The 24,895-nt window shown below is 44.4% G+C and overlaps 1 protein-coding gene across 4 annotated transcripts in view; it reads right to left on the reverse strand.

Moving 5' to 3' along the window:
• Positions 1–24,895, reverse strand: part of LOC308590518 (phospholipase A2 inhibitor and Ly6/PLAUR domain-containing protein-like) — a 151,743-nt gene that overhangs the window by 86,241 nt on the left and 40,607 nt on the right. Inside the window, exons 4-5 of one of the 4 annotated variants that reach the window (XR_014009780.1) lie at positions 22,554–22,700; positions 21,040–21,298 (exon numbers count right to left, since the gene is read on the reverse strand). The exons of 1 other annotated variant lie outside the window; for it this stretch is intronic. Coding sequence is in view for 1 of the 3 variants with exons in the window: in XM_081200637.1 (XP_081056763.1) it covers positions 22,554–22,700 (147 nt within the window). In the remaining 2 variants the exon portion in view is untranslated. Of the gene's footprint in view, positions 1–20,863; positions 21,299–22,553; positions 22,701–24,895 lie in introns of those variants that run through there. 2 more of the 4 variants (XR_014009783.1, XM_081200637.1) reach the window with 2 other exon arrangements.

Here is a 24,895-nt window from a genome sequence, read left to right on the forward strand (position 1 = left end):
TGTGCCTTGTGCCAGCCAGATCTGTGTAGGGATTGCAGGGGGGTGCAGCATCCGGAGGTGCCACTATGGTTTGGCTACTGGATGGTGTCTGTAATTTATCTGTGGAGAGGGTCTGGGTTTGGGTCTGGTGTGGTTGATTGGAGATGGCGTTCTGTGTGCCTCTGGTTCTGGTGTCGGTTTTTGTGGGGAGGGCTAATTTCCAGATGTCTGGCAGGCGGGACGTGTCGTCACGCTTGTTCATGTTGTGAGGGTGTTTCTCTATCTCGATGGCTTCCATGATTATTCTCTTGTGGTGATGTTCCATGTTAAAGAGCAATTTGGAATCTGCAAAATTAATTTCGTGTCCTGTTTCTTTCATGTGTTGGTAAAGAGAGGAAGTTTTTTCTTCTTTTTTGACGGCATTCTTGTGTTCTGCGATACGTGCATTTATTCGTCTGTTTGTTTGTCCAATGTACGTGGCTGGGCAGACTTTGCAGGGTATTTCATAGACCCCTTGGTTTTCTAATTGGATTTTTTTTTTTGGGGTTTCTGAGGATATTGGCTATTTTTTGGTTGGTGCAAAAGGCTGTTTTGATATTGTGTTTATGGAGGATTTTGCTAATTTTATCTGTAGTGCCCTTGATATAAGGAAGGAGGGCCATGCCATTGTTTTCTTCTGTGTCTTGGTTTTTGGGGGGTGTTTCTTTTTGGATTAGCTTCGTAACCCTGCTTTGCTGGTATCCGTTGGCGATTAACACATTTGAGAGATTCTGTAACTCAGTTGTCAAGTGGTCTTTGTCAGCCAGGCGTTTGGTTCTGGAGATGAGAGTCTTGGCTACGGAGTTTATTTGTGCAGGGTGGTGGTGTGATTGTGCATGTAAGTAGCGGTTGGTGTGTGTTTTTTTCCGGTAGATAGTGTGTCCTAGGGAGCCATCAGGTTTTTTGTAGATTAGGACGTCAAGGAAGGGAAGTTGGTTATTGGCTTCTATTTCCATAGTGAATTGTATTTTGGGGTGTAGGCTGTTGAGATGTGTGAGGAAGCTATCTAGTTTTTCCTTCCCGTGTGGCCAAATTACAAAGGTGTCGTCAACATATCTGAGCCAAAGTTTGGGTTTGTGTTCTGACTTGTCTAAAGCATTGGTTTCAAAGTGTTCCATGTACAGATTTGCGATGACCGGTGAGAGGGGTGATCCCATAGGTGCTCCTTCTATCTGTTTGTATCTATTTCACTATGGAAATAGAAGCCAATAACCAACTTCCCTTCCTTGACGTCCTAATCTACAAAAAACCTGATGGCTCCCTAGGACACACTATGGAAATAGAAGCCAATAACCTAGGACACACTATGGAAATAGAAGCCAATAACCAACTTCCCTTCCTTGACGTCCTAATCTACAAAAAACCTGATGGCTCCCTAGGACACACTATCTACCGGAAAAAAACACACACCAACCGCTACTTACATGCACAATCACACCACCACCCTGCACAAATAAACTCCGTAGCCAAGACTCTCATCTCCAGAACCAAACGCCTGGCTGACAAAGACCACTTGACAACTGAGTTACAGAATCTCTCAAATGTGTTAATCGCCAACGGATACCAGCAAAGCAGGGTTACGAAGCTAATCCAAAAAGAAACACCCCCCAAAAACCAAGACACAGAAGAAAACAATGGCATGGCCCTCCTTCCTTATATCAAGGGCACTACAGATAAAATTAGCAAAATCCTCCATAAACACAATATCAAAACAGCCTTTTGCACCAACCAAAAAATAGCCAATATCCTCAGAAACCCCAAAGATAAAATCCAATTAGAAAACCAAGGGGTCTATGAAATACCCTGCAAAGTCTGCCCAGCCACGTACATTGGACAAACAAACAGACGAATAAATGCACGTATCGCAGAACACAAGAATGCCGTCAAAAAAGAAGAAAAAACTTCCTCTCTTTACCAACACATGAAAGAAACAGGACACGAAATTAATTTTGCAGATTCCAAATTGCTCCTTAACATGGAACATCACCACAAGAGAATAATCATGGAAGCCATCGAGATAGAGAAACACCCTCACAACATGAACAAGCGTGACGACACGTCCCGCCTGCCAGACATCTGGAAATTAGCCCTCCCCACAAAAACCGACACCAGAACCAGAGGCACACAGAACGCCATCTCCAATCAACCACACCAGACCCAAACCCAGACCCTCTCCACAGATAAATTACAGACACCATCCAGTAGCCAAACCATAGTGGCACCTCCGGATGCTGCACCCCCCTGCAATCCCTACACAGATCTGGCTGGCACAAGGCACAAAACCACAGCTCGCCCCTATACACGAAGCCAAGCCAGAGCACAACTAAGTGCAGTACAGCCATCTTCTCAGAAAAAACTCTTCACAAGCTCAAGAGGTCAAGACACGAAAGCTTTAGCAACTAATCCACACCTAATGACCCTCCTAAGTGGTACTCAGAATATCACTCAAGAAATCACTCAAGATATCCCTCAAGTAATTAATGAACAAAAGAAGAAAAGGCACACTAACCTGGAAACTTCCTCTCTGCCCAGAACGTTGGAGGCTATACACCACACCCCCTCAACAGTATTTATAGGAACTCAAACACTGAGATCCTGCTCTGTTCCAGTAACAAGAAGCCGAAAGCACCAGCCTGAAGATGACGAGTGAGACCTCGTCGAAACGTCGCCTAGACACCCCAACTCTTACACGGGAAGACACCCGAAGACACCAAAACCTGCATATATATATATATATATATATATATATTCTCCCCAGCCGCATGATTCAGAATAACATCAGAAATATTAGAAATGTGTTGGAATATTTGGAACTACGAATTGACAAACCAGCAATTTTAATGGTGGTCGACGCAGAGAAAGCATTCGATAACATCGTCTGAAGATTTATGACAACTATGTTGCAACATATGGAGTTTAAAGATCTGTTCTGTAACAGAATCCAGGCTATCTATACCAAACAAATGGCAAAAATTATAATAAATGGAATAAAATAATAATAAATGGGAATAGATCAGAAAAATGTGAAATTAATAAAGTGACGAGACAGGGATGTTCGTTCTCTCCGTTAATATTCATTTTAGTAATGGAAGTCCTAAATAAGAAATTCAGAGAGGAAAATAATATCAAGGGAATAACATTGGGGAATAATATATATAAATTTAAGGAAATATATAACATTCCTTATTCTTAAAATTATGCTATTTGAGCAGGGGGAACACATTTTGTCCTGGACTGCATCCCAGTGGTGGAGAGATCCAAATGCAACTGGGGTGAAGCCGTGAATGCACTTTTTACTTTTGTTCGGAAGGGTATTTTATATACACATCTTGCTCTGAATCCTCCTTCTGGAGAAGCAAGTGGCATTATGAGAGTTTAAGGACAAAGTCCAGGCAGGCAGAACACTAAGGAAGGGTGCAGAGTGTGGCCAGTGAGAGATGTGGCCCCTCTCACTTTTGAAAGGGAAAGGAAGGGGCAGGAGGTGGGAGCAGGAGAGCAGGAGGGAATCTGTGTGACCTAGCCAATGATTAGACCTTTCCCCCCTTTCTGAGTAGCAACGTCACTTGTAGAAAAACCTCCTTTAAAATCAGCTGGGTCTCATTCTCAAGGCAGTTGACAGTCTTCTCACTTTTACTTTCCTTTGGAGAATCAGGCTGGGCACTGCAGACCATTTCCAGCAAGCATGTTGTGATCAGGAGATGCCAAAATCAAAAGGATAGCAAACATGTTAATGCTTTTGTCAGTATTTGTATCTCTGAGTTATATTAATGGAATCCACCCTAGGACCTTAGAGTTTTGGTGGGGCATCAGCAAGTAATATTTGATGAAAATATGATCTAGAAACAACGTGGATTCAGGACTGTCCATGGGACAAAGCCACCATTACTCTCTGAGATGAACGACCTTTACATGATGGGGGGGGGGGTGAGGAAGTGTGAACTTTCCTTTCTTTCTGAATCTCTCTGAAGATTTTCATGTCATCAGTTATGGTGTAGCCTCTCTGAAAATATACAATCTTGGTCTATTTCTGAGTTAGCGGAGTCTGTAACCTGAAGCGTATGTAACCTGAAGCGCATGTAACCCGAGGTATCACTGTATCTACATAGCAATTTTAAAGCAGGAACTCCTTAAAGAATCCTAAAAGCTTTTGGATATTGAGAATACAGATGATTGTCTGTTTGCAAATGAGCCAGCTGCAGCAAATATTGGTACAGGGCAGAAGGGAAGGTGTCAACTCTCCCTGGTAGGGATACTGCAGGACAATGGACAGTAACTTGTTCTAAGAAGACTGAAAAGTCTATTGAGATCATATGACTGTGTCCATCATTAAAGCAGAACAACTAATTTAGTGCTATGGTTGTTCTGCTGCAAGGACTGTGTGCTTGAATGGCTTGTGATAATACAGTGGTACCTCGGGTTGCATACGCTTCAGGTTACATACGCTTCAGGTTACATACGCTTCAGGTTACACACTCCGCTAACCCAGAAATAGTGCTTCAGGTTAAGAACTTTGCTTCAGGATAAGAACAGAAATCGTGCTGTGGCGGCGCAGCAACAGCAGGAGGCCCCATTAGCTAAAGTGGTGCTTCAGGTTAAGAACAGTTTCAGGTTAAGTACAGACCTCCGGAACGAATTAAGTACTTAACCCGAGGTACCACTGTAATCCTAAATCTCTTCCCACAACGGCTAACACTGCCAAACATATTCTTCAGTGCCAAACTGTAGCCCTTATTTGCTACAGACTGTTAATACTATCACATCCAAGGTCTATGTGAAGTTGCTGGGTCCTTGATGGATAAAGGTATATTCTGAGCCAGTGCCTCTGTCTTTCCTCTTATTTGATGCGGGGTCTTACTGAGTTCAAAAGAGCAATATTCTTTTTCTGCTCTCTTCTGATCTTCCAGGCCACTAATCAAAGTGTAATGAAAGCCTCAAGGTACTGCTCAGGTGACTGCTCAGCTGGCAAAGCTAGACATAGCTCAGGGCTGCTGAAAGCTGCCAGGGACGCACTGGTAGGCAGTGAATGGAATACAATGACTCCAAGATATTACTGAGAGCTAATTAAATAATCTTACAAAACACTGACACTCCTTGTTCTAATTGTGTCAGATTTTTGGGACAGGGAAAGATACTTTGACTCAGCTGATCTGTTTGGTGATGACTGTCCTTAGTCACATTGTCTTGAATTGAACCCAGCTAGTTGTTTATACCTGCTTCAAATCCCATCTTCCATTTTCAAAAGATAAAAAGAACCCTGAAGTACAGAAGAATCCTTCTTGGAGCAGCTGTTCAGATATCCATGGGTGCAGGACTATCATGACAGGAGGGCAGTAGCCCCAGGGCCATCTTTAGCATATGTTCCACCAGGGTGCAAAGATTCGCCCAGCACCCCCCCAAAAAAAATTTGAGGGGTGAGCTAGAAGGTGTTGAGCTTTTTTTAAGGGGCGCAAGTCTAAGTTTTACAGAGGGGAACAGCAAAAACCGCTAACATGGGAAAATAAAAAGCGGCAGTGATACCTCCAACTTCCGTTTTTGTGATCATGCGAAAATGGAAGACACTACTAGGGGGTGCTACCAGATACATTGATTCAACCGGTTGGACATCCCTGAGGTAAATAGTTAAGAGCTTAGGCAGCTTCAGCGGCAAGCGCCTGACGGCCCCCAGAATTCAGCACCTGGGTGCCCTGCACCCCTTGCACCCCCGGGTAAAGACAGCCATGAGTAACCCACTCTAACTGTGCGGGTGTGGCAGCAGTGACCCTGCGCCCTCATGCCTCTTTCCCCATCTGGCAGACTAGCAGCGGCTCTGCCTGTGCCCTTTTTTTGCTCTTAATGATATGTCAGCCCTAACAGGAGGCTTTTAAGTATCTCCTTCTTCTCTTTCTATTGCTCTTGGATGCAGAGCAATAGCCTCATTTCCCTCTCATACCACTAACAAAGGCGTTTTTTAGCCACACAGCACAGAAGGCACAGAGGACATTCTGCTTTGTGCTGTCTATCTTGGGGTGTCCTTCTCTTTGCTTCATTATTTATGTTATGCCTACTTAGCAAAGCAACTCCTTCCTTCATAGGCAAAGGTGCTTCTCAAGTTTCCACCCCATCCCTCACCAATAAATATATTTGGCTGGAAAAATTGGAGGTGGCATAGGGATTTCAGCACACTCCTATGCACTGTTGTTGGAAGTAGTAACCATTTATTTCAAAGGGATTACAGTGCAATTCTATATCTGTTTACATACAGTGGTGCCCCGCAAGACGAATGCCTCGCAAGACAAAAAACTCGCTAGACGAAAGAGTTTTCCATTTTTGAGTTGCTTCGCAAGACGAATTTCCCTATGGGCTTGCGTCGCAAGACGAAAACGTCTTGCAAGTTTGTTTCCTTTTTCTTAACAACATTAGTACAGTTGCGACTTGACTTCGAGGAGCAACTCATAGAACGCAGTGTACATAGTAGCCTTTTTTGAGGTTTTTAAAGACTTTGGTGATTTTTGAAGCTTTTCCAAAACTTCTTTTGCAGCCATTTGGTAAGTTAAGCTTTTAAAACTTTTTTTGGGGGGGTTGGATTTTGGGTTGGGGTGTTTGGAATTCAAGGACTTGGTGTTGGGGAGGGGTTTGCAAGAATCTGGAAGCTTGTGTGTTTTTTTCTGCATTTTTATGATTTTTTGTGACCATTGGGGCACTCTGCTTTTTTTAAAAAAAAAAAATCTGGGTTTGAATTTCTGTGTGGTGGGTGGCTGGGGGAACAGTTGGGGAGGGGTTTGCAAGAATCTGGAAGTTTGTGTGTTTTTTTCTGGCATGGAGAGGCTGCCAGTTCTGATGTTTCTGCGGCTGAAGACTTTGCAGCGGAGTTCCTGGAGGTTGTGAAGACGGAGGGCTACGTTCCACAGCAGGTCTTCAACTGCGACGAGACCGGGCTGTTTTGGAAGAGGATGCCCAAAAGGACTTTCATCACACAGGAGGAGGCCAAGTTGCCTGGCCACAAGCCCATGAAGGACCGTCTGACCCTCCTCTTCTGTGCCAATGCAAGCGGCGACCTGAAGATCAAGCCCCTGCTGGTGTACCACTCGGAGAACCCACGGGCCTTCAAGAAACACAAGGTCAACAAGGAGCGGCTAAGTGTCATGTGGCGATCCAACAGTAAGGCTTGGGTCACACGTGTGCTGTTTGTGGACTGGGTCAATCATGCTTTTGGCCCTGCTGTCAAACAGTACCTGCTGGACAACGACCTGCCGCTGAAGGCTTTGCTTCTGATGGAAAATGCTCCTGTTCATCCTAAAGGCCTTGAGGAGGACTTGTTGGAGGAGTTCAGCTTCATCAGAATCATGTTCCTGCCGCCTAACACCACGCCACTGCTCCAGCTGATAGATCAGCAGGTCATCGCCAATTTCAAAAAAACTCTACGCCAAGGAGCTTTTCAGGCGATGCTTCGAGGTGGCTGATTGCACCACCATCACCCTATGGGAATTCTGGAAGGACCACTTCGACATCGTCACCTGCTTGAAGATGATCACCACGGCCTGGAACGGGATCAGCCAGAGAAATTTGAATTGCACTTGGCGCAGCCTGTGGCCGGACTGTGTGGCACCAAGTGACTCTGATGCACCAGAGTCAACAGTGGTGCAGGACATTGTTGCCTTGGGGAGGACCATGGGCCTGGAGGTCACAGAGGAGGACGTCAGCGAGCTGGTGGAGGAGCATGACCACAAGCTGACCACCCAGGAGCTGGTCGAACTGCAGGCAGAGGCTGCGCAGGAGCAGGCCTCGCTGGAAGAGGAGGAAGCAACTGAGGAACGGCTGTCCTCCAAAGAACTGAGGGACATTTGCCTGAAGTGGAAGGATGTGCAGGCTTTTGCACAGCGGCACCACCCTGACAAGCACGTGGCACATGACTTTGTGAACACTTTTGATACGAGGGTCATGTCGCCTTTTAGGGAGGTGCTGAAAAGGCGGATGAAGCAGCAGACCATGGACAGGTTCTTCAGCAAGAAGCAAAGAGTGGAAGAGGAACCTTCTTCGAGTTGTCCCCCAGAGTCTTAGAAAATGTACTGTACACTTTGTTGATTTTTAAATGTTTTTCTGTCATGTTTAGAAACTTAATTTATTGTTCCTTCAATTTTTGATATGCTCTTTACAGTATGTGTGACTTTAAAGAGCACTTAATAAACTCTTGTTGTACCAAATTTGGCTTTGTTTGGACTTTTTTTGACCATAGGAACGCATTAATTGATTTTCAATGCATTCCTATGGGAATTCGTGATTCGCAAGACGAAAAATTCGCTAGACGAAAAAACTCACAGAACGAATTAATTTCGTCTTGCGAGGCACCACTGTAGATGTAAATGCCACTGATTTCAATGGGTCTTACTCTCAGATAATAATAATAATAACAATAATAATACAGTGGCACCTCGGGTTACATATGCTTCAGGTTGCATACGCTTCAGGTTACAGACTCTGCTAACCCAGAAATAGTACCTCAGGTTAAGAACTTTGCTTCAGGATGAGAACAGAAATTGTGTTCCGGTGGCGCGGCAGCAGCAGGAAGCCCCATTAGCTAAAGTGGTGCTTCAGGTTAAGAACAATTTCAGGTTAAGAATGGACCTCCGGAATGAATTAAGTACTTAACCCGAGGTACCACTGTAATAATAATAATAATAATAATAATAATAATAATAATAATAATAATAATAATAATAATAATTCGTTTATACCCTCCCCTTCCTGGCAGGGCCAGGCTCACTAACACCAAATATAAATTACAATAAAAAGTAATGGGGGGGACAACAACAAAAAGTTAATTAAAATATGACTTGATACAACTTAAAATGCAGCTTTATTTTAGTAGTAGCCCATAAATCAAGACCACAAAGGGAGGAAACATCAGATATTCGCCCAAGACAGCTACCCATGCTGGTCCTACATGGGCCAGCAAAATCCAAGGGAAAATTTATATACCAAAGCCCACATAAGGGTTCAGAGTAAATCCAAGCCAAAGGCCAGGCGGAACAGCTCCATCTTGCAGGCCCTGCAGAAAGATGTCAAATCCTACAGGGCCCTGTTCTCTTGTGACAGAGCATTCCACCAAGTTGGGGGCCAGTGCTGAAAAGGCCCTGTCCTAGTTGAGACCAATCTAACCTCCTTGAGGCTCGGGCCTATTTATGGACCTTAAGGTCCTCTGCGGAGCATACCAGGAGAGGCAGTCCCATAGGTATGAGGGTTCTAGGCTGCATAGGGCTTTAAAGGTCAAAACCAGCACCTTAAACCTGACCATGTACTCCACCAGGAGCCAGTGCAGCTGGTAAGCACTGGATGAATGTGGTCCTGTGGGAAGGACCCTGTAAGGAGCCTTGCAGCGGCATTTTGCACCTGCTGGTGTTTCTGGGTCAGCTTCAAGGGCAGCCCTGCGTAGAGCCCAGCATAGATAAGTGTGTGTAGTTCTTTATTGCAACTTCTTCAATGTATACTTAGGAGTTTTGGTTCCTCTGGCACTTCCGTCTGTCTCCCCTGCCTCACACTCTTGGTTCCTACCAATATAGTCACTGTTTAAGAATCTTCTCTCTCTTAGAAACACCCACCCACAAACACACACAAATGAAATTATATTGCAATCTATTTTGTCCTCACCTGTATTTTAACTCAATCCAAGAAACCAACCTTCACTGAGTTGGTGTGGCATTTCCTGTTCCAAGAGTTTCATGTAAATGTTGAATAGCACTGAAGACAGGACAGAATCCTGAGGTCAGTTGTCACAGTCCAATGACTAAGGCTTTGAAAAGGAGTCCTCTCAGTTGTGTCCTTTCGAGGGTAAGTCTATCCAACTCCCTCATCCATTCCACATAAAGCTTGGTTTCCAGACCCTTTATCATTTTAGGTTCCCTCCTCTGCACACGGTCCAGCTTCTAAATATCTTTCTTAGATTGCAGGGCCCGAAACTGGGCACAGCATTCCAGGTGTGGAATGAGAAAGTCAGAATAGAGCAGTACCATTTGTTCCCTTGTTCTGGACACTATAAAAATCATTATAGCATAGTATACTTAAAAAGAAACAAAAAGTATACACTTTATAAAATTAAGTCAATGCACTCAACATGGGGCTACCTTTGAAGGTGACTCAGAAACTACAACTAATCCTGAATGCGGCAGCTAGACTGGTGACTGGGAGTGGCCACCTAGACCACATAACACTGGTCCTGAAAAACGTACTTTGGCTCCCAATATATTTCTGAGCACAAGTCAAAGTGTTGGTGCTGACGTTTAAAGCCCAAAACAGTCTCGGCCCAGTATACCTGAAGGAGTGTCTCTACCCCCATCGTCTAGCCCGGACACTGAGGTCCAGCTCTGAGGGCCTTCTGGTGGTTCCCTCCCTGTGTTACAGGGAACCAGGCAGAGAGGCTTCTCAGTAGTGGTGCCCACCCTGTGTAATGCCCTCCCATCAGATATCAGACTTTGAGAAGACATCTGAAGGCAGCCCTGTTTAGGGAAGTTTTTAATGTTTGATGTTTTATTTTTTTTTAATATTCTGTTGGGAGCTGCCCATAGTGGCTGGGGAAACCCAGCCAGATGGGCGGGTATAAATTATTATTATTATTATTATTATTATTATTATTATTATTATTCACCACAGAACCACAAACTCCAAGGCCTTAGTAAATGACTAGTGTGAATATTTCTTTTTCTTTTCCAGATTTCGTTCATAGGAGTGACTTCACTTTCCAAGGATGTTGAACAACAGATTTTCTTTGGAAAGAGTTGGAATTGGAGCAATAGTGCTCTTTTCCAATAGAAATACTATTATAATGCTTCACAAATCTCACATTGACGGGTAATTATGTTTCAGCATAAACCTCCTCCTTTTGAAATGGGATGCAGGACACAGAGAAAAAAGTGCTGTATTTGTGTACTTCATTATGTGTATTATGATAAGTATAAATGATTGTGGCAAATAAAAGGCTGGTTCTAAAATATTTATCCTTCAAATCAATAGTTGGGATGGGGAATAATGGTATTTCCTTATATAAAGCATCAGTGTTGTTGTTTTTTAATGGAAAACAACAGGCAAGCAGAGATTTGACAGAACACATCTGTCAACTAAGTGAAATGATAAAAGAGTCAGAACAGGTGGTGGAAGAGACTGGCTGGGCCTAACAATCTTTGTATGTTCAGGTACCTTAGCTTGTTTAAAACAAGGGGCTTGCCCAACCATTGCAATGCTCCCACACCTCTGTATTCTTTAGCCTGGGCATTAGTTGAAAGCAACTGTGCAATGGAGAATCATATACTCAGGAAGGCCCACATAATGCCAGAGTGATCAAAAGCAAAGGAGGAATGAACCTATGGAAAAAGATGCTGACTTGGAGGGATTTATGGGTCAAGGAAAGGTCCCCAACGATTCCAACTGGGAAGGACTGGTCCAGTGAGGAGCAGGAAATTATGGAAATAGAGAGTGCATGCTTTCCCAGAAATCCTGTATTTTTATATGGTAACACAAAGCTCTTCTTTTCATATTGGATCCAATGTTTTTAAGGAACTCTGTGGGAGTCAGACAGGTGCCTCTTCCAGTCCAACCACACCTACACTGTCAGTAAACAGGTACTTTAAATCAGTGTTTCCCAACCTTTTTTGGGCAAAGGCACACTTGTTTGAGGAAAAAAATCTCGCGGCACACCACCATTACAACCCCGTGACGTCAGCGCGCAGCGTCACGCCGGGAGGGACGCACGAAAGTGAAAGTTTTCAATTTTTTTCCCTCCCCCTTGCCGGGAAACCTCCAAGCTTTGGGGGTGGGGGGGGAGGAGGCAGCAAAGCGAGGGACTGAGGGACGGCGGCAGCTGAGGCGGCGGCGGCTGTTGTGGTGGTGGCGGCGATAGCGGGCGGAGGAGGCGGCGGCGGCGGGGCCGAGGTGGCCGGCGGCGGCGGGGGAGGCGGCGGCGGGTGGAGCAGGAGGGCGGCCAAGGCCGGTGAGGGAGTAGGGTTGCCCGGGGCTTGAGGAGCTGTCGCCGGGAGTTGCTGCTGCTGTTGTTGCTGCTGCTGCCCGGACATGCCGGCCTCCTCCTCGTCCGCTGTCTCGTGCTCCTCCCTTTTGCACGCGCTGCCCCGCCGCCGCCCCATTGGCTGGGTCCTGTCAGCTGATCCTGTGTGTGTCTGAGGGGAGAATGGAGAGAGAAACCTCGGCACCACCACCGCGGAGCCGCCCCCGGCTCGACGCGGATCCTCGCCGCCGCCACCTCTCACCGCCCGACTCGCCCGCCTCCCTCCCATGGCACACCAGCCAACTTCTCACGGCACACTAGTGTGCCGCGGAACACCGGTTGGGAAACACTGCTTTAAATAAATGTGTTCCTCCCTCAGGCTTTATGGTAAAACTGAGCTGGAAACAACCTAATCCTAATGAGGCACAAAGTAATCAACAATTAGCATGTCACACATTTGCTCTTCCCAGAAATCAGGTGAACCTGGAACGTGCTTGCATCCATCAGGCCATTCAAGTTTGCACTGTCAGATTTGTAGCTTTTCAGTATGTTTTGTTTTTACTGTAGTCATGACAGCTATCTTCTCTCAAGTATTAGAGCCAGTAAGCCCCTTCATACCAAAAAAAATTCCTCTCTTCCCCATCTTCTCTCTCCCCCTCGCCTTCTCATATTTCCCCTTTCTCTCTCCTCCCTTTCTTACTTTTATGGTGTTCTCTCTTTTACACACCCTAATATCATCATCATTACCATCATTATTGCTATTAATTTTATATATACCCCTTTCTACTAATTTCCTTTGTATCACTGTGTCATTTGTATCTGCTTATTCTAACAGAATTTCTAAGGACTGGAGTACAGTAATATGTGTGTAATCACTTTTAACAAGATGTTGCATTTTTCCTCCCCATTTATTTTCAGTGTTTAATTATTTAGGCAACCGCCTCACACTGAAAGACAGAGAGAGAGAGAGAGAGAGAGAGAGAGAGAGAGAGAGAGAGAGAGAGAGAGAGAGAAGGCAATGCTAAGATATCGCAACCGTGTGATGGTATGAAAGCATTGGTTCAAGCTTTAAATATAAAATAAAAGGCTTAATGTGCTGCAAGACTTGGGGGGGAATCTCAACCTGGTGGAGAAGTGGACATATCCCAGGATGAGAGGCTGGGTGAGAAAAGGAAAGCTCTAAGGTGAAAATGGGGAGGGCCTGTCATTGAGAGTGCTTGTGACTTGTCAATGCTGTGACTTGTTTCCAAAGCATTTTGAGGATGAAATTGCTTGCTTCCACTGGGAACTTTACTCCGCTGTTACAGCATGTGATATTATAGAATACTAAGGTTAAAAGCCCAAATGAAAAAAGAGAGAGATGTTAATGGACTAAGTAAGTTTATGTGAAACTAGTTTTGGAAAACTGCTACAATGATGTATATGGAAACTCAGCCAGGGGGATTCAAGGAAGTCAACCAACAATGATAACCAAAGCGGAATTTTTACAGTTAGGATATATGTTTGTTTGTTTGCTTGCTTGCTTTTTGATGTTTTCTTTTGATGTTTGTTATAAATTTGGAAAACGAATAAGAAAAATTTTGGGGGAAAAAATCAAAGTATAGTGAGCAGGTTAATGGTTTTGTCTGTTTTTGTATCTCTGTGTTAGATAATGCTTATTTTTCCCATTAAAAGACTAACCTGAACCAGCTCGAGGGTCATTTTGGAGGATATAATAGGATATAATAGTTGTAAGGTTGTAAGGCACATATCTTAACATCCAGCAAGAATATGGATTGAAGGGGCAGAGGAACTGTGCAGGATCAGATCTATAATAATAATAATAATAATAATAATAATAATAATAATAATAATAATAATAATAATAATAATAATTTGTTATTTATACCCCGCCCATCTGGCTGAGTTTCCACAGCCAATCTGGGCAGTTGCCAATCAAGTGTTAAAAACAGTACAGCATTAAATATTAAAAACTTCCCTGAACAGGGCTGCCTTCAGATGTCTTTTAAAGATAGGATAGCTGCTTCTTTCCTTCACATCTGAAGGGAGGGTGTTCCACAGGGTGGGCGCCACTACCGAGCCCAATACATCCCCCACTCTCAGTTTCACTATGAAAAAGAATTTGTAAGAAATATTTAGGTCTTGGAAAAATATGTAGGTCTATTGCTCCTAATTTTGTAATTTGTAATTTTCTATGTTGCCTGAATCAGGACCTTTTCAAACTAACAATGTGGAAAATATTATTAAATTGGGCAATGGAATGTGTGCAAAACTTCATTTCAGGTCAATTTGTAGCACGAAGACTCATGCCTTCCTCTATGCATCTGATAATGCATCTGACATACACTGCACTCTCCCTGCTAGTTGATCGTAACAGTTTGTAGGTTGGGGAAAATGCTTCCCTGACCTGTTGTTCCCAACGCAAGACACTTGGCAAGACATTGCATTGCACCAGCCTCACTGCCCCCTTGCCGCTCTGCCTCCAAAAATGTAGCAGTGATGTTGGAACAGATGGTCAAGTGAGCACCACCATCCCACCCAGAATTGCCCCAAGGCATTTTGGCACCTGAGGCGAACCACAAAATGGCACCCACACCCTCCTGGGTAGAAGGTGTGGGTGAATCAGGAACAAGCAAGGGGATCATAACAGCCTTAACCAATGGTTGAAGTAGGAACCAAAGTTCATCAGGGTGGAGGGGCCCCCTTTGAATCAAACTGGGTAACTGAAGCCTATTTTAAGAAGTGAACAACAGGAATCCTTCCTTTCTGTTGTTTCCTTCCTCATCGTTTTATAACTGAGAATTATTTCAAAATTACTTGAAGGGGGATAAGGAGCCATGAAGGTGCGAACCACCTTCATTTCCTATCCCAGTTGCTCAGCTTTTGAATAGTTTCTGTGAAAGGACTCTCAATTTTAATGTAATTTATGTCAAAGGGGATATTGAGATTACAGTCATACCTCAGGTTGAAGTTGCTTCAGGTTGAGCATTTTCGGGTTGTGCTCCACGGCGACCTGGAAGTAAAGGAATGTGTTACTTTCGGGTTTCACCACTCGCACACGCTCAGATGCTCAAAATGACGTCACGCGCATGTGCAGAAGCGGCGAATGACAACCTGCACAGACACGCAGACACAGGTTGCGTTCTGCTCTGGATGCAAACGGGGCTCCGGAATGGATCCTATTTGCATATAGAGGTACCACTTTATATTCCAGGCTTATTGTCTAGTTTGATAACCTAAACTAAACTGGGGTAAATTGGTTTGGGTCAAAAGGGATTTCTAGTTAATGCAAATCAAGTTCTCTAAGCTTGGAGATAAGCACCCAAATTCAGCTTACTTCAGGATCGGGAAACTGTGATCCTCCAGATGTTGCTGGACTACATCTCCCATCATTCCTGACTGGTGGTCAGGCTAGCTGAGCCTGATGGGAGTTCTAATTCATCTACAGCTGAAGCGCCACAGCTTCCTTACCTCACCTTTTTCATAGGTGAGTTGCCCCAGAAATAGACTTCTATATGCTAGTAGAACCCTTAAAGTTCAATTATCTTAACCTGGATCTACTGCAACAGAAAGAGACAAAAAATCAGGCAAATCTTACTTATATTTGTACTCAGAGCACTGGCAACACAGGTATGTTCATTGAAGTCACAACTTATTCTGTCATAGCCATTATATGTCATTCCTGTTTTGTTATAGCCAAAGAAGCAGTCCATAGGTAATGCTGATGACAGAAGCAAAAGTTTACTTTAAATTTCCTCCCACAATGGCTGAGACTGCCAACCATATTCTTCAGTCCCTGACTGCAGTCCTCATTAGCTACAAATATGTATGCAGAAAGCTAATGCTATCACATCCAAGGCCTATAGGAGGTTGCTGGGTCCTTGATGGATAAAGGTGTCTTCTGAGCAAATGCCTCTGTTTTTGCACTTACTTGGTGTTGGGTTTTACTGAATTAGAATAAACAATATACCTTTTCTGTTCTTCCAGGCCATTAATCAAAATGCAATGAAAGTCTCAAGGTACTGCTCAGGTGACTGCTCAGCTGGCAAAGCTAGACATACCTCAGGGCTGTTGAAAGGTGCCAGGGACACACTGGTAGGCACTGAATAGAATACAATGACTCCAAGATCATTACTGAGAGCTGATTAAATAATTTCCTGGAACTTTGCCCCACCTTGTTCTAATTGCGCCAGATTGTTGGGACAGGGAAAGATACTTTAACTAACCTGTTCTATTTGGTGATGACTCTCCTTAGCCACATTGTCTTGAATTGAAGCCAGCTCATTCCCACAGGGATCCCACAATAATCTGTTGAGATGCTGGACTTGAGGGGTGATTGCCCTGATCCAGCATGCTCACCTTATGTTTAACTGGTGATGGCCACAGCAATACCCTCATTTCCCACCACCCAAGGTATTTTTTTAGCCACACATAGCACAGAAGGCACAGAGGACATTCTGCAGTAAGCTGTCTATCTTGGGGTGTCCTTCTCTTTGCGTCATGATTTATGTTAGGACTACTTAGCAGTGCTTGTTGGCACTGGGAAGAAGGGGGTTGTACTTAGGACCCTGTCAGAATCCTCACCCCTTCTGCCAGAAGCCGTACAAATGCCTCCTTTTGCTGCTTCTTTCAGACCAGAAAGAAGGGGCTTGCCCAACCATTGCACTGTTCCCACACCTCTGCATTGTTTAGCCTAGGCAGTAGTCTAAACCAAATGTGCAAAGAAGAAATATATACTCAGAAAAGCCCTCATAATGCCGGAGTGATCAAAAGCCAAGGAGGAACGAACCAGCAGGTGACCTATGGAAGAAGAAGGAGCCAGCGGCGTAGCGTGAGTTGTCAGCACCCGGGGCAACACAAGTAATTTGCGCCCCCTAACCCGGGGCAAGGCAAGTAATTTGCGCTCCCCCTAACCCCTAACCTGCGAGTTGCCGCTGGCGCTGCCGCCCAAACGACGCCGCTTGCCCGGAGGAGGAGGGGGGCAGAGAGGCGAGGAAAATGCAACGGCCCAGCAGCTGCAGCAGCACCGGCAGAGGCGGGGCTGTGAGGAGGGGCTGCCTGGCGCGTCCTCCGCGGCGAGCGCTGAGAGCCGCTGCCTGCCGGGCGCCTTCAGCCCGGACGCGCGCACAGCTCGTCGGTTCCGCGAGACATGCGGCTCCGCGAGACATGCGGCTCCGCTACAGCCTGCGCCCGAGGCTCTTCGGCGACTCCGGAGGCAGCGAGCGCCCCCCCCCCCAGATGTTGCGCCCGGTGCGGCCGGCACCCTTGGCACCCCCCACGCTACGCCACTGGAAGGAGCTGACTTGGATGGATTATGGGCCAAGGAAATGTGCCCAAGGATTCCACCAAGGAAGGACTGTTCCAGTGAAGAGCAGGAAATTATGGAAATAGAGAGTGCATACTTTCCCAGAAATCTTATATTTCTATATTGTAACAGAAAGCTCTTATTTCATATTGGATGCAATCTTTTTAAGGAACTCTGTGGGCGTTCAGCCAGATGCCCCTTCCAGTCTAGCCACACCTACATTGTCAGTAAACAGTAGACAGGTACTTTAAATGAATGTGTTCTTCTCTCGGGCTTTAGATAAAACTGAGCTGGAAACAACCTAATCCTAATGAGGCACAAAGTAATCAAAAATTAGCATGTCACACACATGCTCTTCCCAGAAATCAGGGGAACCTGGAACCTGCTTGTATCCATGGGGCCATTTTAGTTTGCACTGGCAGTTTTGTAGCTTATCAGTATTTTCTTTCTTTTTATACAGTCGTGATGGCTACCTTCCCTCCAGTATGAGAGCCATTAAGCCTATCAATCATAGCTGTCAACATTTCCCTTTTCTTGCTAGGAATCCTATTCAGAATAAGGAAATTTGCCTTAAAAAGGGGGAAATGTTGACAGCTATGCTATTACCCTATTTTTTTGCTCCATAAGATGCACCTGACCATAAGATGCACCACGTTTTTAGAGGGGGAATGCAAGAAAAAAAAATTCTTTAAAGGGAGCGCTGAGCAGAGCTTGTATGCATCCCAGGCTCTGCTCAGCACTCCTTTCACAAGCCGCAAGGAGTGTGTATGTGGGTATTGGGGGCTTTTCCACAAGGAGGGAGAAGGGCTGCCCTTCTTCCTCCTTGGGGAAAAGCCCCCAATACCCCCCCCACACCCCACACGGCTCTTTAAAGGGAGCGCGGCTCTTGGGGCTTTTCTGGGAGGTGGGGGAAGGGACAGAGCTGCGTGCTCTGTCCCTTCCCCCACCTCCCGCAAAAGCCAGAGCTAGCCCGGCGAAGCCAGAAACTAGAACAGCAAGAGGGAGCGCTGTGCAGCGCTCCCTCTAGCTGTTCTGGCTTCTGGGATAGCCCCGTGAAGCCTGCATTCGCTCCATAAAACTTACTTTTTAGGAGGGAAAAAGTGCATCTTATAGAGCGAAAAATTTGGTAATAGTAGTTGTTGCACATCACAGTGGAAGATGTGCCCCGCAAAGGGATGTGTACTCACTGATGGTTGCCACATCTCTTTGAGGGTCAGAAAGTGGTGTTAAAATAAACTAGCTTAGACTAAGTCAGATTTGCTATTTTCTGTGTTTGTATTTTCCCAAATGTTCCCAAATTCTTAAGTGACCTTCTTCTACAATCTTTTATTCCTATATGGTAACAGGGTTCTTACTACACTGTTGTTATTTTTTAAAATAAATATGTATTCTGTACTTTCTGTGCTTATTTGGATACAGTGTTGATTCAAACCAGAACCTCAGATCTCTTTGTGCATCCTGGGTGATATATTTTGCTGGAGACATTGGGCAACAGCTCCTGCTTTCTTGGTCATCCAGATGTCCTTTGTACCCACAGGTGTCTCCTGGACCTGAAGGGAAGAATGGCTAGCAAGAGGGTTGACATTCTAATGTTCTGGGAGGTTGGCCTTTTGTTGAACAGAAATCAGAAGCCAACAAGAGAACAAGCTGTTAGAATGATGGGCCCTTTTCATAAGCTACAGGAATGAAAAGATAAAAAAAATCCTTCCTGTAGCACCTTAAAGACCAACTAAGTTAGTTCTTGGTATAAGCTTTCGTGTGCATGCACACTTCTTCAGATACACTGGGTGAGGTTGATGGACTTCCATTTCATGCGGCTCAATGTGGTGCCTTCCATGGTTCCAGTTACAGATAGGTAGCCGTGTTGGTCTGCCATAGTCAAAATAAAAAAATTCCTTCCTTTAGCACCTTAAAGACCAACTAAGTTAGTTCTTGGTATAAGCTTTCGTGTGCATGCACACTTCTTCAGATACACTGGCAGTATCTTCAGATACACTAGCAGTGTATCTGAAGAAGTGTGCATGCACACGAAAGCTTATACCAAGAACTAACTTAGTTGGTCTTTAAGGTGCTACAGGAAGGATTTTTTTTATTTTGACTATGGCAGACCAACACGGCTACCTATCTGTAACAGGAATGAAAAGGTTGTAGATAACATCTCCTCTTGTGACCTATCTTTAGAGATCTGCCTTCTGAATAGCTTTCATCTGCATTTTAAACAAATACACTTTACTCTCTTCCCCATATTTCTCTTTCCCTCTCATTCCTTCTTCTGTTCCTTTTTATCTTATTTCCCCCTTTCTTTTCTCCTCTCTTTCCTACTTTTATGCTGTTCTCTCTTTTATAGAACCTAACATTACCATGTTTGCAAAAAATATTGAGGATGAGATTGCTTGCATCCACTGGAAACCAGAAGACACAGCCTCGGACTCTGGCTTATCTGATGGTTGCCTGGCTTCCAACTCTTCCTCATGAGAACAAACAGATTATTCCCTGGGGGAAAGGGGGTGGGCTGTCGTCTCTAAACTCAGACAGCTCGTATCTTCAGAGCTAGCCCTTTGCTAGCTCAGCTCAATTTCTGAGGCTGACTCTCCTGCTGTGCTCTGGGGGGCCATGTTCCTGACGACCTCTAACAATCCAGCCACCTAAGATGGTCACCACACCTTGCCTTATGGGTGGGACCATCCTGTACCTTGATATGCCAAACTACACATTCAACACCATCACTATGTAACCAGCATCACAAATACCAAATGGGGGAAAGCATTTACAGCTCTGTGACTCCAGTGTATGAAGTGCGTCTTTTTTGAAGGATGCTATCACCGGATGCCCTAGGTATAACAGGTTTGCCTACATGGAGATAGAGGTTCCTAAATATCTACCCAACTACTTGCTGGTTTGTCCCATCTATGAGGTTGATCAACGAAGAATTGATGCTTTTGAATTATAGTGCTAGAGGAGACTCTTGAGAGTCCCATGGACTGCAAGAAGTTCAAACCTATCCATTCTTAAGGAAATCAGCCCTGAGTGCTCACTAGAAGGACAGATCGTGAAGCTGAGGCTCCAATACTTTGGCCAAATCATGAGAAGAGAAGATTCCCTGGGAAATACCCTGATGTTTGGAAAGATGGAGGGCACAAGGAGAAGGGGACGACAGAGGTCGAGATGGTTGGACAGTGTTCTCGAAGCTAGCAACATGAGTCTGAATAAACTGCAGGAGGCAGTGAAAGACAGGGGGGCCTGGCGTGCTCTGGTCCATGGGGTCATGAAGAGTCGGACACGACTAAACAACTAAACAACAACAACAATGAAGCCGTAAGAGAATTTTTGTTCAAATATTTAAATCTTCCAACTGAGAGATGGATTGGGTATATAATTAACTTTTTATTAAGGGACAAGAGCCCATGTGCCTCTGAAAAAGTGGTCTGTTCTGCTTTTACAGTGATGATTATAATGAGAAAAAATTATTCCTGCGTTTATCCTGTTTTATTTATTTTATATTTTGTAATTACTTCATCTAGACCAACAAATAATAATTGCATTTGTATCTGAAACAGAACTAAGAACCAAAATTTTATTTCCCATAACCATTTATTTTGTTTTGTAATGATCATAATGAAAATTATTTGTTAATGATACACTAGAGGGTTCTTTGTAGTTAGAATCTACAACCCGCACATTTTTGACCCATTTTTCTCTGCCCCTTGCTTCCCTTTACCCCCACCAAAAGCAAAAAAGAAAGATCCACAGATCCTGAGTCCAGGATTTCACCACTAGGCCTCCAGTTCCCCCTCATTGCCATGGATTTTGCAATACACAAGGAGGAGGTCTACACTGTCCTATTTACCCTTCATGTTCAGGCTGGTGTGAGATTCCTGAAGCATTATAACATCTTTTTTGGGTAATAACAAGGGCCAATCCCCCAGATCCAAGTTTTCTTCTGTGGATGGCACAAAAATCTGTTGTTCCACAGCCTTGGAACGTGAAATCTTGGAGATGAATGGGGGCTAGAAGAAAAGGAAAGAAATGTTGACATTAGTCCTTTACCCAGGTACTAGGAGATTGTGCTTGTGAGGCTAAATGACAATTTTAGTTAGTTTTAAAATGTGTATATTTAAGAAATCTGAAAAATATAATTTCATTAGAACATGAATAAACAAAATTTTCAACATGAAGTTCAGATAAAAAGAAACTCATATGTAATTCCGAATTGCTATCATACCCAAAGGAGTCTCAAGATTATTAATAAAAAGTTTATCTGTCAGGCTTCAGGAAATCAGAAAAGAAGGGGGCAGTTCCCACCATTCCTCCTCAGTCCAGCCTCTGACATTATATTTATAAAATATAATGAAAGTAGAGAATCTGAAAACAGGCCTAATTAACTAGATTAAGCAGATCAAATTCTTGTGTGCAGCTGAGTTGCAATAAAATGGGAGGAATTCTATCCCTGCTATCTCCTGGGCATGTTAAAAGTCACATGCTGTGGCCACACAGCAAGATTTGAAAACAACATTCCCTCCCTGGTGTGGGAACCTTGAGTGTTTTAACCTGGCATGAGACAACAGTGTGATGCAGTGACACAAAAAGCTGGAGATGCACTTCATTGTCTCTCAGTATGGTTGGATGCCCACTGAGGCTTCCTCATTGCCCCACTGTGATCTAAGCATCCATAGAATCCTCCTTTTATTTTACAAGTTTCCAAGAGCGGAAATTCTGGTGCACAGAATTAGTTAGCCAGATACTGCTCATTGTCACAGAATTTAAGAAAACTTGTTACATGCCTTTTACATAATAAATGTGCTTTTTGAGCAAGGGGGACACATTTTGTCCTCGACTTCAACCCAATGGTGGACAGATCCAGATGCAACTGGGGTGAAGCAATGAATGCACTTTTTACTTTTGTTCAGAAGGGTGTTTTTAATAATAATAATAATAATAATAATAATAATAATAATAATAATAATAATAATAATAATAATAATAATAATAATTTTTATTTATTTATACCCCGCCCTCCCCAGCCAAGGGGAATACTCCTTCTGGACAAGCAAGTGGCATTATGAGAGTTAAAGGACACAGTCCAGGCAGGCAAAACACTAAGGAAGGGTGCAGAATGGGGCCAGTGAGAGATGTGGACCCTCTCACATTTCTAGTAATATGCAAGGGAAAGGGAAGGGGGGGGGAGAATAGGAGAACAGGAATGAGTCTGCATGACCCATCCGATGACTAGGCCCTTTCCCCCTGTCTAAGTAGCAATGTTACCTCTAAAAAGAGATCCTTTAAAAACAACACACTGGGTCTCATTCTCAAGGCAGTTGATGGTCTTCTCACTTTTACACTGTGTGGTTCCTTTGGAGAAGCAGGCTGGGCACTTCAGGCCATTTTCAGCCAGCACGTTGCGATCAGGAACTGCCAAAATCAAAGGTATAGTGAGCATGTTAATGGTTTTACAGTGGTACCTCGGGTTACAGACGCTTCAGGTTACAGACTCCGCTAACCCAGAAATATTACCTCGGGTTAAGAACTTTGCTTCAGGATGAGAACAGAAATTGTGCTCCGGCGGCACGGCGGCAGCTGGAAGCCCCATTAGCTAAATTAGTGCTTCAGGTTAAGAACAGTTTCAGGTTAAGAACAGAACTCCGGAACGAATTAAGTACTTAACCCGAGGTACCACTGGATCTGTTTTTGTACCTGTATGTTATATTATTGTAATTCACCCAAGGGCTTTACAGTTTTGGTGGGGCACCTGCGAGTATTATTGGATGAAAAGATTATCTAGACCCAGTCAGGGTTTAGGATTGACATTGGGACAGATTCAGGAGAGGCCTGGTTGGAAAGGGAACACATCCCTTCTCAGGCAGAGATGTAGCTGCCCAGTAGGTCCCTCTTCTTCACAGTTTCTCCTCATGCCTGCTTCTTCGTCCTGCTTGCCCCTCCACCCCTTGAGAGGTCCTGATAGTGCTGAATGGCTCGACCCATATAGCCATCTGGGGCTGCTCACCCCTTTTGAATGAGGCCCAGGTCCTCTGAGTACTGCTGATTGACTACGTATCCAGCCTTTGGCCAAATCCAATGCAAAGCCCTAACACGTTGTGGATTTTAAAATTATACAGAAACTTACGGCTGAGAGTTCCATTGTTACACAGTTCTGTGTTGCAGCAGTGCCTCTTCATCTGAAAGAATTTACCATCCCCTGCAGTGAAGCTGAAATTGCCTGAGAAACAATCGTCGGATGATGTGCATTTATTCAAAACTTGCACTAGGAGTACCACTATGAAAAAGAAATTGAAAGAAATATCTAGATCTGGGGAAAATATTCACGACTATTGGTCCTAAGGTACATTCATTGTAATGGTTCCAATTTTCTTTGATGTCTGAATCAGGACCTTTTCAAAGTAACAATATGGAAAGTATTATTAAATTTGGCAATCTAAAGTGAGGTGCTGTTTGTTTGTTTGTTTGTTTGTTTGTTTGTTTGTTTAAATGTGTGTGAACTGCTATAACATAAGAGGAAAAAATATCAAAATGTTTTTCATACATTTCATACATACCATATTTTTCACTCCATAGGGTGCACCAGACCATAAGGCGCACCTAGTTTTATTCCCCTCCCCCCAGCCCCAAAGAGCAAAGAAACCAAGACAGCCAGTGGGATCCATCCCGCTGGCTGTCTTGGCTTCCTCTTTAGCCATGCACAACCTCTCCAGCCGGGAGAGGCTGTGTGGGGCTTCGATTTTTGCCGTGGGGCTGGGGCGGGGGAAGCCCGAGCTTCCCCCGACCCCAGCCCCCAGAACAGGTCCTGGAGCGGAGACAAAGTTGTGCAGCTGCCCAAAGCCCGCTCCCCGGGCTTCGGGCTGCAGGCTGCTGTCCGCAAGCCTTCGGAGACCGGCGGGAGTTCCCACCGCGCTCTGAAGGATTGTGGATAGCTTCCTGAAGACTGGAGAGCGAGAGGGGCACCGACCCCTCTCGCTCTCCAGGCTTCAGCAAAAGCCTGCATTCGCTCCATAGGACGCACACACATTTCCCCTTCATTTTGGAGGGGAAAAAGTGCATCTTATAGAGCGAAAAATATGGTAAAAGATACAAGAAAAACCACATTAAAAGGAAATCAATAGATATCAATTAACCAGTGTGGAAAGATCTATTCTTAATGATCTGCATAGCCCAGGTGGAACAGAATAGTTTTCTGCAGGCATTTATGAGTTCAGCTCTCTGCCATAAGTAGTAGTCTCTTGCCTCTTTAATCCATAGGACCAACCTCTTTTTTATGTTTGCAATTAATTTGTATAATGCTTTAAATTTGGAATGTATGCAGAACTTCATTTCACATCAAATTTCAAGCATGAAGACTCATGCCTTCTCCTATACATCTGACAATACATCTGACATACACTGCATTCTCTCTGCTAGTCGATCATAACAGTTTGCAGGGTGGGGGAAATGCTTCCCTAAACTCCTGTTGCCCAGTGCAAGAAACTTGGCAAGACATTGCATTGCACCAGCCTTACTGCCCATTTGCCCCTATCCCTCCAAGAATGTACCAGTGATGTTGGAACAGATCCCACCCAGATGTTGGAACCATCCCACCCAGGATTGCCCCAAGG

The sequence above is a fragment of the Podarcis bocagei genome (genome assembly GCF_964188305.1).
Source record: "Podarcis bocagei genome assembly, chromosome: 7".
NCBI classification, from domain to species: Eukaryota; Metazoa; Chordata; class Lepidosauria; order Squamata; family Lacertidae; genus Podarcis; species Podarcis bocagei.